The sequence below is a fragment of the Lupinus angustifolius genome, chromosome LG11, assembly GCF_001865875.1.
Source record: "Lupinus angustifolius cultivar Tanjil chromosome LG11, LupAngTanjil_v1.0, whole genome shotgun sequence".
Classification (NCBI taxonomy): Eukaryota; Viridiplantae; Streptophyta; class Magnoliopsida; order Fabales; family Fabaceae; genus Lupinus; species Lupinus angustifolius.
In genome coordinates this window covers 1179151-1196043 of record NC_032019.1, presented here as the reverse complement: position 1 = coordinate 1196043, position 16893 = coordinate 1179151, and the positions used below count along the sequence as shown (strand labels likewise).

Genomic DNA, 16893 nt, shown 5'->3' with positions numbered 1-16893 from the left:
CATGCATCTCCATACAAATTTTTCTCTTAATTTTGAGGATGGAAACACTTTATTTTCCCATACATAATCCAATTCCCCACGATTAAAATCACTAGAATTCTGAACAGATTCAATTCAAGGACCATTGTTATTGTCATCTCAGAAACAAAGGTAAGCAAAAACTATCACCATAATGTCTCATTACATTAGGTAGCACCACTCTCACATCACAATAAAACACACTAAATTCACATACCCTTTTTTTCTTTGTATTTTTGTCATTCTATTCCTCTTTTCACTTCTGCCATGGACATGGTACCATAATTTTTCACACCCATAAAAAACTCTTATATGTCCAAAATAGCCCACACAACAAATTTCAAAAAAACAACATGCCCACACAGAAAAAATCAATCTTTTTTACTTCATCTGTTATGCACTCAAGTTTCCTTCCTTCCCCCAATAGATTCTTCCCTACTGAGCTTTTGATTCTCCACCAAATACCAAAACCCTAGATTTTTTTTTTCAATTCAATTATTCATTGTCTGAGTTCTTTACCCAAAACAGAACATACTCAAAGTTCCCCCTTCTTTTGTATCTATCACATTCCTACCTCAATTCTCCGACCCTTTGATTTCTTCAACACTTTACCCTGTTAAATCTCCATTTTCTTCAAGTGGGTTTTCGAGAAATTGACAACCCTTGCTTTCTGTTCATGAATGGGTATGGTTTAGTTTCTGCTCAGAGACTTGTTTTCTTACCAAAAGAATGATTTTTAGTGAGTAAATTCAAAAGGGTCTGATTTATTTTTGGTTTGCTATGTGATTTGATGCGCATTTTCTTTATCTGTGAACAGTTCTGAAGTTGCAGCAGCAATGTCGGATGACATGCTGATGCAATTCTCTTCAAACTCTTCGAACCAATCGGATCAGTCTCTGCCTACAAAGATTGCAAAGCTGGAAGCTCGAATGGTGGGTCGGGGTTCCTCCAATGCTTCTCAGCAATCAACTCGGTCCCCTGCTCCTTCTCCGGCTTCGAAATTTGCAGGAGTTGCTGAGAATGTGGTTGAACCATCCACTTCAAGTGATTCTGATGACGATGTGAGTTTGGTGATTTAGAAGCTTCTTTTTGTATTTATTTACTTTGGTGATTGACTTGTTTATTTCTAATCTATATCTATATCTATGGTTTTGGATTATTGGATGTGATAGACGAATGTGGTATATTCAAGCGGGTGAATAAAATAATGGATGTGATAGAAAGAAAGTGTCACTCAAGTGAAAATTTTAACACACCTATAAGACTCCAAGCTGCAATGTTATATGGAGTGAATGTTGGACGGTAAAATGTCAAGAAAATAATAAATTCAATGTAGCTTAGATGAGATGTTGTTGGATGAGTGAACACAATACATAATATATGATTAGGAATGAATGCATTGAGAAAAAAGTTAGTGTAACTCCTCTTATAGAAAAGATGGTATAATCACGCCTTAAGTGGTTTGAGTATGTGAAAAGGAGTCTGGTAGAAGCCAAGATAAGGATGGTAGATCAAATGGAGGTTCACCCAATTTCTAGAAGCAAACCAAGAAGAATCTTAGGCGAAACCATTAGGAAATATTTAGAGACCAATGTTGTGTCAATAGACATGATTTATGGTAGAGCATTATGGTATCATTTGATTCATGTAGCCAACTGCCGACCCACCTAGTAGGGCCAAGGCTTGATTGTTGTTGTTTATTTTTTGGACAAGAAGGCCGTCAACTTATCTGTTTATTAATGATCTAGAAAATCAGCTGATGCATGGATATGCCTTTTGTTGAACTGAATTGATTAGATTGTCTGTCTTCATATTTTGTATTCTAGAATGGTGGGGAATTCTTAATACAAGCCAACACACAGAAGCGTCAAAGACATGAAGAACATGCCAGCTCCAATGTTTTTGAGCGTGCTGAGGTTTGTTTTCATCGAATGACTCAAACTTGGTATACTCTTTGATTTTGTGTTAGAATAGCTGCATCTCATGTTGAAAGTACAGAAGCTCACTGGAAAAATTGCTTCCTTTTTGGATTATTTTTAAATGTTTTGATGCTGTCATCTTATTGTACTAATATTTTGAGGACACTAAGCATTTGTTATAAGTGATACTCTTTGTCTCATTAATTGTTCATCTGGTTGATTCTAACTGAGATGATTTATATATCAGGTTGTTACTGATGGAAGACAAACTAGTTTGGAGGCTGCAGAGACAAAAACTAATGTTGATGTGAATAAAAAGAAACCTGGCCGTGGAAGAGGCGGCTCTGGTTCAAGTAGAGGCCGTGGTTCCAGAGTTAATGATCAGACCAGAACACCGATTCCTCATTCATCTGTTTTGGCTTTAAATGGTCAGATTGATAATGTATGCTCCTTTCCCCGTGACATATGGTTATTGTAATTATCATTTGTCAGTATCAGTTTTAAACTGTTCTCTACTATTGTCAGTACATTTATAGTTCATAACATGATTGCATGCATATTTGTTACTGTTATGTCTTTAACTGATTATATTGGAGACCTGAAGTTGAAGCCTCTTAGGTGAGGTACAGGGAGTTGATTGTATTTTCTGTAATCTGTAGCATAAAGAAAAGTTGATTGCATTAGTCTTGAGTACCTTCTTATTTTTTTGATTTCTTAAGTGGTTACTCAAAGACAATGCAATGTTTTATAAATTATTAACTCTATTCTCATTTCAGCAAGCTTTGTTTGGTAAAAGGGTCTATGTGCAACTTCTAGGTCTAAGGGTTAAGCAAGTCGGAGTTGTTTATGATTCGTATGAATGAACGATTCACAATTTTAGGAATGACATATTGCTTAAGCAATGAATTTTGCATATTGATAATTATATTGTACTCCTTGATTGTTCCCTATAAAGCTCATGCTTGGTTGCAGGATGGAAGACTCAAAGATCAGTTTCTTAATGATAACTATGCTTCATTAGAGGTATGACTTCAGCTAAACTTTTGAGTTCCACATGCAAATTTTATGGTTGGTAAAGAATGTATGGATTTATATCATAATAAATAGAAGTTTGATATGATTTTTTCATTTCTCCATCTCCCACCAGATCTCAGCAATTTATTTGATATACCTCACTGATACATTGAAACTTCAACATCATTCTATTGTTTTGTTGGTGTATTATTAGCTCTTTTTTCTTTCCAATTTTTTCCTTATTGTATTTTATGATTATCTTAAATTAGGAAGTGGTTGCATCTTTACGTGCAAAAGTTGTTGCAATGGAGGAGGACTTGCGTAAATCAAAACAAGATACCTCTGACTATCAGAATCTTTGTCGGCAGTTAGAAAAGGTATATGGATAGTTAAAAAATCGCAATAAGAATGCGAACCAGATGTCTGTTTTCTGATCTTTTGATAGTGTCAACTTTTTAGATAATGTTTTAAATATGTAGGTAGTTTGAAAAAATGTATGGAAGTTTATACCTATAAAATGAAACAAAATACTTACATTGAAGTTTTTAACCCAAATGTAACAATGTTAGTATCAAATATGGCACTTAATTGATGGATAACTAAGTTCCTTGAGCATGATGTGGTTCGACTCTGCCGTGTGTATGGAAATAACTGTTGGTAGAGATAAAACCCACTCCGATGATCTCTATGCCTCGAAAGGGATTAGTCTCTTGTTGTCAGCCAGGGGACACCCTTGTTGCACAAAAAATACACAGCACTTAATTTTTCATTACATTAACAAATCGTATATTGTACGTGTTACGTGTAGCATGTATCTAATTCAAAGTTAATTAAATACCAAAAAGTGATAAACTAATTTACACAAAACGTTTTTAGTGAGAGATTAAATTGTGAAGTTGTTATCATGGTACTTGACTCTTTTTTATGCAACGAAGGTCCTATTTCACATGCCCAATAGCATTATTCACTGCAGGAATTTCCCATTATACGTTCTGTTTCATGCTCTTTGAGAAAAATGCTTTTAGATAAGAAAGAGTAGGGATATGCAGATCGGAACTGATCTGTTGCACTGACTGAAATATACTCAATTTTCATATAAAGTTACATTTTGTAATTTTATCAAAAAAGTTATGATATTGCTTTGTGCATCAAATTTTTTAAGTAGAAAGTGTAAATCTTGAAGACTTCCTGTCTTTTACCATTCAGACCACACAGATGTGAAATACGTTTGTTGTGAAATGATGAAAATTGCTCTTGAATTGGATTGAGTTTTGCCTTTCAAATGATGAGTTGCATCATTTGATTACATTGGTTAAATGAACAAGTTCTCACCATTTTGGGGACAAAATAACATGAATATAAAGTCAATGGTAATGTGTGTATATATATATTTATGTATATATATGTATAAGGTAATGGAATTACTAGTCATTGAAATTGATATGAAGATGATTTGCCATTTTAACGCTTGATTTTGGCATGCGCAGGAACTGAAAGATGTAACAGATCATGAACAACAAATGAAGCCTAAGGTGTGATTATTTTCAACATTTGATTGCATAACAGTTGGATGTTAAACAACAAATCTTGCTTGTATTTAACTTGTATATACAATTATTTTGGTAGAAAGTGCATTGTGTACCGAGTCTGAGTATATCCTGAAAATACCCAATCACCGTAAACAAACGCATTATCATATGGTTTAGGGCACATGACTATACCTGTAACCCAGGGTTGAATGCTTAATTGCAGAGTATTTTTGTTTGAAATTTGATGTTTCATCCCCTTGTGTGAGTTTTGAATGGTGAGAAAATCATATTGATGCATGAGTAATAGAAAAGAAAAGAACTCCTAGGTTGTATGCAGTTAGACAACCCCTTGAGCAAGGAGGCAGGCAGGTTAATGAACATTCTTTGTAGCATGCATCAATTATGCCGGTATATTTACTTCCATTCCTTCTATTTTGCAGAGAACAAAGATAATATCTGATTTGCTGATATCAGTTTCGAAGGCTGAGAGACAAGAAGCAAGGCTGAAAGTACGACAAGATTCTTTGAGACTTGGAAATATTGGTGTAATCAGGTCGGTATACATGAAGCATTGTCAGAAATTATTTTTCATATTATATTTTCATTTTTATTGGTTTGACTATGAACTGTAGAGCTGGAACAGTCATATCTGAGACCTGGGAAGATGGTCAAGCATTGAAGGATCTGAATGCCCAACTTGTATGTCTCATTTTCTTTCTCCCTTTGTGTTTTTTAATTCTAATTTTTGTATGATGTTGCTATCTAATTATTTATTGATTTAACTTGTATTAACTATTAAGGTATGTGCTGCTAATTATACTTATGTGGCAGAAGTTGTATTGTATAAAGAGGCTGTTTGTTTTTTTGCTAAAGTAATCTACTGTGGGTGTAATCTTCTGTATATTTTACAACACCTTAGTAATCTTCTGTGTGAGTATTTTGGGTATTTCATGCAAAGTAATATGCAAATCTGGGTGGACAAAAAGGGGGTTCTTTATTATGACCTTATCTGTTAAGAGTTTTTACCAAGGATATAAGTTTTGGCCCTGATTTACCCCTTAGTAATAGCCTGTCTCAGAAAGTATTTCATACAAATTTTCGATCAATATAACATTTATACGTTACATGGAGGGTAAATTTGGTGCACCTTAACCTCATTTTTGCTTAGCTGCTTAGGTATTGGACGCGCTTGCTAGATTCATTGAACTTGACTTTCTTAGGGGAGAAGATTGAACACGACTACTTTGGAGAGAAGATTAAACATGACTTCTCTAATGCGTAGTCATACTCTTGATAATTGATTTTGGTCATACAGATTTGGGAAAGTGCATACAGATAAGAGGCAGAATTTCAAAGCTTCTAGAATGCTTTTTATATAGATCTTATCATACTGCATCAGTAATCTTATGCATAATATGAAGTCAAACATCAAAGTTAATTGTTTCTGATGGAACATCTAACTTCATTGTTCAATTTAACTGTCAATCTATGAAGATATTCGGGCAATTCTATCAAAACCCAAAGTCATTGCTCATACCCACATGGATGCACCATCCGTCACTGTAAATAATTGTAAATAGCCAGACGGATACACCATCCGTCTGGGTGTGAATAGTGGGTTTTTGTGTGTTGATAGAATTGCCCAAGTCCCCTTGTTGCACTTTTAACCCCACCTAGTGGGATAAAGTTTTTGGTTGTTGTTGTATTTGTGAACTTTTGAACTGTATACCTTTCATCTACTGTCTTAGATTATAAATATCATCAAACTCGGACCTTTTTGCTTCAGTTGGATAGTTTGCGGGATACTTCTTAAGGATTGTGTTTTTGTTGTTTCTAGTGTTTACCATTTGTAATATATGACCATAGCACAGGGCATGTTATGTCAATGTTACTATAACTTCTGTCTGGTAGTTTGTTTTGCAATTGAAAGCATTTCATTAGTAATAGCATGACTTCAGTTATTGTTTGATTTTTTGCAGAGACAACTAATAGAAACAAAAGAAGCAATTGAACGGCAGCGCAAGTTATTTAAGAAAAGACAACCTGGTACAATCATTTTCCTTTTTACTTTGAGCACTTGTCCTCCTAAAGTTGTGGACTAAGGGTTGAATGGACCAAATTTGGGCTTGTCCCTTTCCCCTCGCCTTCCTCCTTAGTTTCAATACCAGTTGACAGTTGTTAGTATGAGCGTACCATTGATCTTTGTAAACCTTGACATTTAGTACTTTTACGTATTCACTTTTAATAGCCTTCATATTTATTTGTTTCCAGATACTATGCAAATCATGACTGACCATATGCTCCTAAACATGGCCCTATGGACCTCATACTATCTTGTAATATTATTTTTCTGGTAACTGTGTTAATAGTTATTCATTATCAATTGCGTTTGTTTTTCTGGCTGAAGATAAGGGAGATGGTACAGATGCAGAGGCTGGATTACCGGAAGATGTTCTCATTCACGATGAAATCTACAAGTCTCGACTAGCTAGTATTAAACGAGTAAGTTGCTACTTTTGCTTGTTTGATTATTATTTTTCCTTTTAATGTTTCTAATAACAGGAAAAAAGCAGGAAGAAGAACTTATTCTGCGGGAGAGGGATCGCTACGAAATAGAGAAGGGGAAATTGATAAGGGAAATGAAACGCATACGGGATGAAGATGGTTCACGGTTTAACAACTTTCAGATTCTTAATCATCGTTATGCCCTTCTAAATCTTCTTGGAAAGGGAGGATTCAGTGAGGTTTACAAGGTCAGAGCTTTAATAAAGAATAATAGTAATCACTTGATTATATTGATATCATTTTAGCAAATATTGTATAAGGTTTTGAGCTACCGAAACTAGAATCTAGGCATGGCAATTGTAAAAACATACCTTTTGCAGTGATTTGAAGTAAGAAATTTCCCGCAGGCTTTTGACTTGGTGGAGCATAGATATGTTGCCTGCAAGCTTCATGGTTTAAATGCTCAATGGAGTGAAGAGAAGAAGCAAAGTTACATACGACATGCAATTCGAGAATACAATATTCACAAGACCCTTGTGCATCATCACATTGTTCGTTTATGGGACATCTTTGAGATTGATCACAATACATTCTGCACTGTTCTGGAGTACTGCAGTGGTATATATACACCTAACCGTTTCATGGAGCTTATTATTTTCTTCGTTTTTGTGAAGTAAACTCTAAATATTTGAAGTTTTGAACCTGAATGACTTTTTGATTTTTGTCATTACTTGTTTTCTCTACTTATCTCTTCTTCATGCTTCCTCTTTTCTTCCAGGGAAGGATCTTGATGGTGTCCTTAAAGCAACACCTATATTACCTGAGAGGGAAGCTAGGGTCATTCTAGTTCAGGTTTTTCAAGGTCTTCTTTACATGAATAAAAGGACACAGAAGATTATCCACTATGATTTAAAGCCTGGAAACGTTCTGTTTGATGAGTTTGGCGTTGCCAAAGTTACTGATTTTGGTCTTAGCAAGATAGTGGAGGATGATGTCGGATCCCAGGGTATGGAACTTACATCTCAGGGCGCTGGAACATATTGGTAAGTGGTGAAGATCATTGTTTTTTTTAATGATGGTGAAGAGCATTGTTAATGATATTCATAAAATTAGTGGTCCAAATTTGTAGATTTCAAGCTGCATTAATATAGTAATTTAGTTATTGTTTGGAGCTATGCATGTGGTAAGACTTCCTTAGAGTCTAGCTTTTGGGAAAGGGGAAGTGGCTTGCCTTTATACTTTTAATATACTAGTTATACTTGATTTGGAGCAAAGTTGTTGACACCATTACTACTGAACGAGTTTTGGTTTTTTGCCCGGTATGATATGGTAAAACAATGCACTAATCCCCTGGTTAATATCTGATAGTTAACTGCATTGGGTTAGACCAGAGGAGCGTATGTGGACATGCTTAGATGGCATTTAAATTTTGTCTGACTCAAAATGTTACTGTTATGTCACTTCTGTGTACCAATCAATATGGCTTCGACGCTCCTTTCAATGTTACCATGAGAGCTTTGTGAAAAACTCTTGATGCCTTCTTGTTTTCTTTTTGAATTTTCAGGTATTTGCCCCCGGAATGCTTTGAGCTCAACAAGACTCCTCTTATCTCATCAAAGGTGAATAGCTTAATATGTTGTGAAAACTTGAATTTTTATGGTTATGTTTTGGTCATGAATTCTTAGTCATTGTGGTCGAAGTAATATTTCACTTTAACAAGTGTCATGATGGTTAGGATTGTGCATAGAACTATGTCTACTCAGATGATCACATTATTATGTATTATTTTGGTTTGACACTTATCTTTTCTGACTTGTGTTCTTCAAAAATAGGTTGATGTCTGGTCTGCTGGTATTTTGTTTTATCAAATGCTCTTCGGAAGACGACCCTTTGGGCATGACCAAACACAAGAGAGAATACTTCGCGAAGACACTATCATCAAGGCACGCAGAGTCGAATTTCCTTCTAGGCCTACTGTTTCTAATGAGGCAAAGGTGACTCATTTAATCTATTTTTCTTCCTCCAATATTCAGCAATGAACATAATATATATGCTTCTTGTAGGTATATAACCCTCTAATTATGTCAGTGCCACAACCACAAGTAACTCTTAGTCTTGAGTATGGAACTAAAGTTGTAACTGAATTCCCCTTTTTAACTTTGAAATGAAAACCTGTTAGGCATAGCAACCCTTATATTTGGTTTTACATTTTCATTCATGCAGTTTCTTTTCAATGTTCTAGTATCAAACATGACATTTATGTGTGTACTGTTTATCTATGATGTTTTGCCAGGATTTGATTAGACGGTGCCTAACATATAATCAAGCTGAGAGACCAGATGTGTTAACCATTGCTCAAGATCCATATCTCACTTACTCAAAGAAGTAATGGTTTCATTGATACAGCTTTTGTTACCAAGCATCCATAGACCAAGAATGAATAATATCATTTTCTAAGTTCTAACTGAAGTCATCATTGATGTATTCTCAGATTTTGTATAGGTTGTAACATTTTTTTGATCTTTTCATAGAGGTCCTTTCTCTACTGGAATTCCATTGTGTCCATGCATTTATAACATTTTCGTTCGGTCCAGGTAGCTGAGCCGATTCCAGACTTGATTGTTTGTTGTTGTTTAAAATATGGTTCACAATTCATGCATTTATCTTTTTTGGTTCAAATATGGTTCACAATTTATGTTGTTCAAAACTTATTTTTACACCATATGACTTTTAACTTTTAAGGTAATTATTTTAAGAATGTGTGGAACTAAAATACACATGTGGTACATCACCAGAAAATCATTACTATTAATGGAATCTATAATTACAATGTAAATTAAGAATTTAATATCTATGAATCAGTATTATTAATGTATCATCCACCATTCAATTTAAAAGTTTAACAATGATGATGGCATAACTTATACAAGATCACTTATATATAAATATGCATATTTTTCACTATAAAGAAAGTATATGGATTTGTATACACTTCATAATTTTTTGTTATTGGATATAAATTTCATGTTTATTTGCACATTCAGGAATAGTACAAAAGCAAGTCACTGAAGTGCTAATGTTAGCATTGAGATGCACAGAGAGGGATCCAAAGAGCAGACCAACAATGCAATAGGTTCGAGTTTCGTTCAACACAAATACTAACATTTGTCCGATAAAAAAATGATGAAAAAGTACTTATTTTTCTTGAAAATATTACATTAACATTTGGTATACTTGATATAAAAAATTGACTCGTTTATGAATCCCCTTATACATGAGGATCTCACTGATAAGTGAATAATATATAAATACCTCTACATATGGTCATACAGCCATAAAAACTCTCTACCTAATTCAAAATAAAAATAGATAGAGAGATAAAATTAATAATCACATTCATAAAGCTTACCAATAAAACAATTAAAGTAAAAAATAATCAATATGTTGGCTTTTTTATTAAAACGTTAAAAGTTGTGAATCAGTAAGCAAATTAATCATTTTCATAGAATAATTTTTATATCACATAAATTTTTACTTAAATAATAAAATAGATCATATTTTAACTTATTTTATATGTATGAAATATGAACAATAATAATATACAATAGAGAGCATCCTCCACATTTATAAACATTAGATGTCCATAAAATTGATGGTTAAGATAGAAAATAAGTTTAGTAAGTGAATCCTCACTCGTATAAAATTGTCGGGCAACATAAAAATTCTGTTTGTATTTTTTTTTATAAACAAAAAAACCTTATTGGCTAAAGGAGCATCCTCCATAGAACACTGCTTTGCGCCGTTTGCTTTGGTGATTCTGACTCAACTTCTGCTTTTTATTCTCCAAATCTACACTTACTTCCTCTCTCATCCTATTTCTCTTCTTCATTTGATTTTGCAGGTATGTTCTTTTTTTATTGTTTCATTGGATTCTGAATTTGTAACCGAACCTATTTCCCATTTCACACTCCTTTCATTCATTATGCGATGATGTTGTTTAGGTTTATTAGTACTGAGTACCATGTATTGACTAGCTAATGATATGTTACGTTATGTGTTTGATAAAATGCCTGACTTAGGTTTTTGCTGGGATGTGTTTGTGTTAGTTTGTTAGGGTGTGATTTATGGACCTAACCATTCACTTTTCTGTTATCCATTTGGTTTAAAGCTAGAATCTTGTGCATATGGGTCGTTGAGTTTAGCAATGTCATATTTGTGTGCATTCTGAGAGCATTATACTCCATCCATTAAAAAATATAACAGTTGAATTGTGAAATAATTTTAGAAGTATTGAACCTGAACCTTGAAAAAATTGGGGGGTTTCATATTGATAAAATTTTCACCTTTAATTTGGGAATTTGGATCTTTGCTTTTTTGTTTTGTTTGTGAATGATGAAAATGTGATTGCAGAGAACCAATCCGTAGTTGATAGTCAAGGTCGTGTAATTAATACCTGGGCTGATATTATTAACCGAGCTAACCAGCAGAGTATAAAGAACTAGAAAAGAAAATGAATAAGGATAAAATCTTCAAGCTAGCAAAGGGCTTCAGGGGGAGAGCTAAGAACTGCATAAGGATAGCAAGGGAGAGGGTGGAGAAGGCCTTGCAATATTCCTACAGAGACCGTCGTACCAAAAAGCGTGATATGCGATCCCTTTGGATACAACGGATCAATGCTGGAACCCGCCTTCATGGTGTATGTCTTCTATTCCAGTTGTTCTCTTTCCAATTAATAATATGGGGATGACTTATTGTGTAGAATTCAATACTTGAACAGGGAATGCGATATTACTTCTAATATTTTCATCAAACTTTACTTTTTTATTGAAATCTTGGTGGTAGAGTTCTTATATTTTGAACCTTTTTGTAATGCTTATTGTATATATACATGTATTTTTATATTCATATTTTATGTTATGATACCTTGAAAAATCTCAAAATGTTTGTTCTAGTCCATGTTAAATAATGATTGGTCCTTTAAATAGGGTATTGTAGTACTCACTCTCACATGCCAAAAGGCCATAATGAGTGGTTTAATTCATGTCTCTGCATTAAATAATGACGACAAATGACTTACTCCAATAGTTAGTAGTCATTATTGGGAGGGGATCCACTTAGTCCAAGAGTAAGTTTAAAAAACTTACTCCACATCTTAGCCATCATTCTAAGGAAATCCAATGGTTTGAATTAGTTAGTAGATCTAAACCATTAGATTTCCCTAAAATTGATGGCTAAGATGTCGAGTAAGTTTTTTTAAACTTACTCTTGGAGTAAGTGGATTCCCTCCCAATAATGACTACTAACTATTAAAGGTTACATTTTGTGATTTGTGGTTTATGATGGTGTAATTTTCTGTTACTTGCACAAGCATCTTCCATCCAAGGAGATGGAAATAGTGATGACGGAATACAAGGTTTTGTGAGTGATACATTTTTAACCTTAAATTGACTGAATATTCAGTGAACCTGCCTCTGGAGTCTGTAGATATTCCTCTTCATTGCATTTTGCATTAATTCTCTCATGCATCAGCTCTTTTTGCTCCTGTTATTTTAGTTTTATGTGAAATGTAGACATGCTTTCTGCCTGCACTCTTTGGTAGTTAATCACCTGACTTGGTTTTATTTGCCAGGTAAATTATGGAAACTTCATGCATGGGCTGATAAAAGAGAATATCCAACTTAACAGAAAGGTTCTCTCAGAATTATCCATGCATGAACCATATAGCTTCAAGGCGCTGGTGGATATATCACAGAAGGCATTTCCAGGAAACAAGAATGTGGTGATTCCTCCAAGAAAGGTGAATTTGTAGAGCATTTGGCACTTAAACAAACTATTAGATTAGAGCTAAGTTTCTATCAGAATCAGTAAGGACCTTTGAGGATTTTGGATTTGGCACCCTACAATTTATTGTCAATTTGCATGTCTTTGATTCTTGTGACCCTGTTGAGTACTGTTGTGCTCTTTATGCTACTCCTCCAGCCTCTCTTTTACTTGCTTCAGTATCAATAATTGATCAAATTGCTGCCATTATTTGACTCTATCAAAAGCTGAAATTTCACATTACTTGATTGTTCTGCATTTACAAATTTCAACATGCTTCTGAAATTTTATTACAGTATCAATAATTTTATTACATGTATGGCTTAAGCCCTTGACCATTAGTAATCCCCTTATTTTACCACTAGGGCTGTAAAGTGTAAATATCCCCATCTAATGTAACAAACAAAACAATAATTGGTTTATTTTATATTACCATAATATTAATATCAACAAACAAATCCAGCTTCCTCATATTTCTCATTCTGGTTTTTCCTAAAACTAGCACATCCCAAGGACCAGGAAAAACATCAACCTTGAGTTTCAAATACAAATCACAAGGATGAGTACAAGGTTGAACCAGATGTGTAAAACTTGTGTGACTAAACTAAAAATCATGAAAATATCTGAGAAATAGTAACTATTCATTTCAGTCCCTCAAATTTTTTTTGTCTTACTAGTTTAGTCTCTTAAATATTGAAAAATCTAAAATCGTCCCCAAAAGTTTTAAATAATTTGACCCTAAAAATGACTAATTTGACTAATTTAAAAATTTTGGGAACTAAACTATTAAGTTCAAAAAAATGATATTTACTGAGAACAAAATACAGGGAAGATGGGATAAATTTTTTTGGCAAATCAAATATATTGCCTAGTACCAGAATATTGGAGTTCTACCAAAATTTAACTTTTTTCAAAATTCCTAGAAGAGAAATGGATTACTTGGGTGGTAATGGTATCAATAAAATCATGGACAATAAATGGGATACCTCACTTTTGTAGTATATTTAGTGATAGAAATCCTCTTCAAACACAGTCTCTAGATCTAATGAAAATTCGCGAGGTTCATTATGTACAGAAAAAAATTCTCCAATATTTAAAAAAAAAACATAAAAGTAAAAAAGCAAACCAAATATTAGAGAAACTTTCAAGCATAAATGACATAAATGCAAAACAGTATAAATATGTATAAAGAATATCTTAAGCTTCAAATTTGTTGGGAAAAGAATATCTTTTATCTTCTTGTTCAGACAATATAAAGAAGAATAACTGCAAAACCCTAACCAAGGAACAGTTGTAGCCCTTATCATTGACTATCACTAAAGAATTTGATTATATAATATATATATATATATATATATGAGGAAAGATAAATTTACACAAAAATTAAGTTATACTACTTAGACTCAATCACGGTTATTCATTTTCTTAGATCCAACGGATCAAATAAGTGGAATTTAAAAGTTATTTAAGATTTTTTTTTCTTTCTCATCACTTATTGCACTCACTCATTTGGTCCATTATATATAAGAAGAGGAATGACTGAAATTAAGAGTAAGTAGTGTAACTTAACTTAGGTGTAAAGGTATCTTCATATATGTATATATATATATAATCAAATATACGCATGTGTTTTATGAGAGGCTTCATGATTGACGAGACACATAAAATTAAAGAACCACATTGCCTAGCAAACAAGTAAAGCAATTCTTTGTTAGAGAAACAAAGTGTTAGAAGCGATCAGAAATTGGAATAACTAAAATTCGAAGGAAACGCTGTGATGCATATTACGATGTGTATAAAAGTAACATAGCCAATGCAAAGATTTCATTGTCAAAGAGAAGAGGCAAAGATACATAGTACTTAGAAGTTTAGAACACAAAAACCAAAGAGACATAAAATGTCGTTGAATCAACAAAAGGTACAACCAGCAGAACGTGTGTTTGAAGATTTTGAACCACCCACTGAATGGGTTCATGATGAATCAAGTGACACCCTTATTCTTATGCTTCCAGGTTCACTTCATTTTTCTTATGCCATTTTCATGCAATATAGTTATAAAATTAAGAGTAAATACTCATTTTAGTTTTTTTTTACCTTACTAGTTTAGTCCTTAAAAAAGACCTGAAATTGTCTCAAAAATTTCAAATGGAGTTAAATTAGTCCATAGCAAGTGTTGTAAAACATGCTAAAAAATACTAATTTAATCCACATTTAAAAAATTTGGGAACCATTTTAGATCTTTTCTTCTTTGAAGGACTAAACTGCTAAAATCAAAAAATATGATGGACTAAAATAGATATTCACTCTAAAATTAATTAGACTACCATTTATTATATATATCTCATTTATCACCAACATAAATAATATAAAAGTCGTAGAAATTGATTTAAAGAAACATTAATTAGTTTAAGATGTACTTAATTTTAAGAGTTTTTTATACTTTTGATATATGATATATTTTTCATATTTAATCATTGTTGATTTTCGTATATAAAACTTTACTATAATAATGGATAGTTATTACACTCGATTTATATAAGTAGTTATCTACTTGTACTTTATACTTGACAGGGTTTAAAAAGGAGCAATTGAAGGTTCAAATAGCCTCAACTCGTGTCCTAAGGTTGAGTGGTGAAAGACAAATAAGTGACAACAAATGGAGACAGTTTAGGAAAGAATTTCCAGTTCCTAATGAATCTGACACAAGTGGGGTTAGTGCAAAGTTTGAAAATGGAATGTTATATATCAAACTTCCCAAATACATTACTCCCATCAAAACTCAACCACCAATAATACAACAAGCTCCAAAGAATCCTCAACAACCATCAACACCTAATGCTAATAATCAGCAGAAGCCAATGGACAAAGCTTCTTTTGAACCCAAGACTGAAAAGACTACTAACCCCCCACCACCAACTCCAATTGCACCACGCCAGGTACATGTATATAGCTACTCAAGTGACAACAATTCTCATATAAAAATAATTATGATAACAATAAATTTGAGTCTTACAACCAATCATAGATGATTAAGATTAAAAGTCAATTATTGGTCACGTGATAGTCACGTGCATGTATCTTTTAATCTCAACCATTCAATTAAGATCTAATGGTACTACTCACATGAGAATAATGCGTTATTGTGAGAAACGAGAACATTACATATGGACTACTAGATCTTGATTAAATGGTTAAGATTAAAAGATACATGCATATGATTATCATGTGACCAATAACTAACTTTTAATCATAACCGTTCATGATTATTTGTAATACTCACATCTATTGTTCTCACAATTTTTATATGAGAACTGTTCTCAAACTAACTCCCTATATATATTATAATCAAGTTTCTCAATCTTATACATGTCTACTCTTGTTTTTCTCATCTCTGACATGTATGTTTTCATTCAGAAGGAACCAAAGGTAGATGAAGAATCTCAAAAGAAGCAAAAACCAGTGGAGAAAACTGCAGAACCCTATAAGGCTGAAAAGACTAAAGCAGCAGCACCAACAACTCCAGTGGCACCACTTAAGGAACCCAAAAAGGAAGTTGATGATTCTGTAAAGAAGACACAAAAGGAGAAGGGAAAATCAGAAGCTTCAACCTCTAGAGTTGAGGGAGTTTCTGAAGTGAATAATGTAACAAAAAGGTCACAGACCCTGGAACTGCTTTCACGCCAAAGTCAAGAGTATATGAATGCAGTTTCTGGTTTGGTGGAAGAGGTTAAGAAGCAGAAGAAATTGGTCAACTTGATTATGCTCATATTTCTTGTGTTGGTGTTTGGTTTCTATGTTAAGAATGCAATCAAATCATCTTTTGGAGGACCCAAAATTGAAGAGTTGTAATTGATTTACTCATGATATTGTCTCAATATTGCATGCAATTATCTTTAATGTATTCCTTCATAATAATTCTATAAGTTCAATAATGTCATTTCATGGAATTAATCATTAATGTACTTTAATTTCATCCTTGTTCTTTTTTAGTTATGCTGTTATCATATTAATAATTGTTTTTATAATAAGAGATAATATTGATATTTTATATTATTAAGGACAACTAAGACCCTAATGAACAATTGAAT

General features: G+C 33.2%; 3 protein-coding genes across 5 annotated transcripts; all 3 read left to right on the top strand.

The window, feature by feature from the left end:
- On the top strand, positions 72-9530 carry LOC109361013 (serine/threonine-protein kinase TOUSLED). 2 transcript variants are annotated; one of them, XM_019606287.1, is made up of 17 exons: positions 72-150; positions 836-1079; positions 1845-1934; positions 2185-2379; positions 2910-2960; positions 3221-3328; positions 4439-4483; positions 4921-5033; positions 5113-5179; positions 6460-6526; positions 6888-6982; positions 7054-7233; positions 7393-7603; positions 7764-8028; positions 8550-8604; positions 8818-8979; positions 9279-9530. In XM_019606287.1, exons 2-17 carry the CDS (start codon positions 855-857, stop codon positions 9372-9374), a joined length of 2025 nt encoding a protein of 674 aa, XP_019461832.1. In that variant the 5' UTR covers positions 72-150; positions 836-854; the 3' UTR covers positions 9375-9530. The 2 variants fall into 2 exon arrangements, with proteins under 2 accessions (XP_019461832.1, XP_019461830.1); XM_019606285.1 differs by lacking the exon at positions 72-150 and adding an exon at positions 264-702.
- LOC109359147 (50S ribosomal protein L20-like) lies at positions 10759-13048 on the top strand. The gene is made up of 3 exons (XM_019603702.1): positions 10759-10886; positions 11473-11681; positions 12615-13048. Exons 2-3 carry the CDS (start codon positions 11496-11498, stop codon positions 12792-12794), a joined length of 366 nt encoding a protein of 121 aa, XP_019459247.1. The 5' UTR covers positions 10759-10886; positions 11473-11495; the 3' UTR covers positions 12795-13048.
- Positions 14616-16752, top strand: LOC109359181 (inactive protein RESTRICTED TEV MOVEMENT 2-like). 2 transcript variants are annotated; one of them, XM_019603750.1, is made up of 3 exons: positions 14616-14817; positions 15377-15741; positions 16223-16752. In XM_019603750.1, exons 1-3 carry the CDS (start codon positions 14703-14705, stop codon positions 16652-16654), a joined length of 912 nt encoding a protein of 303 aa, XP_019459295.1. In that variant the 5' UTR covers positions 14616-14702; the 3' UTR covers positions 16655-16752. The 2 variants fall into 2 exon arrangements, with proteins under 2 accessions (XP_019459295.1, XP_019459294.1); XM_019603749.1 differs by having other exon boundaries at positions 16220-16752.

Excerpts from the sequence above, each read along its gene's own strand:
- LOC109361013 (XM_019606285.1), top strand. Across the intron at positions 2,380-2,909 it reads TAAATGGTCAGATTGATAAT|GATGGAAGACTCAAAGATCA; the intron begins GTATGCTCCTTT and ends GCTTGGTTGCAG. Across the intron at positions 7,604-7,763 it reads TGTTCTGGAGTACTGCAGTG|GGAAGGATCTTGATGGTGTC; the intron begins GTATATATACAC and ends CTTTTCTTCCAG.
- LOC109359147 (XM_019603702.1), top strand. The coding sequence starts at position 11,496 with ATGAATAAGGATAAAATCTTCAAGCTAGCAAAGGGCTTCAGGGGGAGA. Across the intron at positions 11,682-12,614 it reads CTGGAACCCGCCTTCATGGT|GTAAATTATGGAAACTTCAT; the intron begins GTATGTCTTCTA and ends TTTATTTGCCAG.
- LOC109359181 (XM_019603749.1), top strand. The coding sequence starts at position 14,703 with ATGTCGTTGAATCAACAAAAGGTACAACCAGCAGAACGTGTGTTTGAA. Across the intron at positions 14,818-15,376 it reads CCTTATTCTTATGCTTCCAG|GGTTTAAAAAGGAGCAATTG; the intron begins GTTCACTTCATT and ends TATACTTGACAG. Across the intron at positions 15,742-16,219 it reads CTCCAATTGCACCACGCCAG|AAGGAACCAAAGGTAGATGA; the intron begins GTACATGTATAT and ends GTTTTCATTCAG.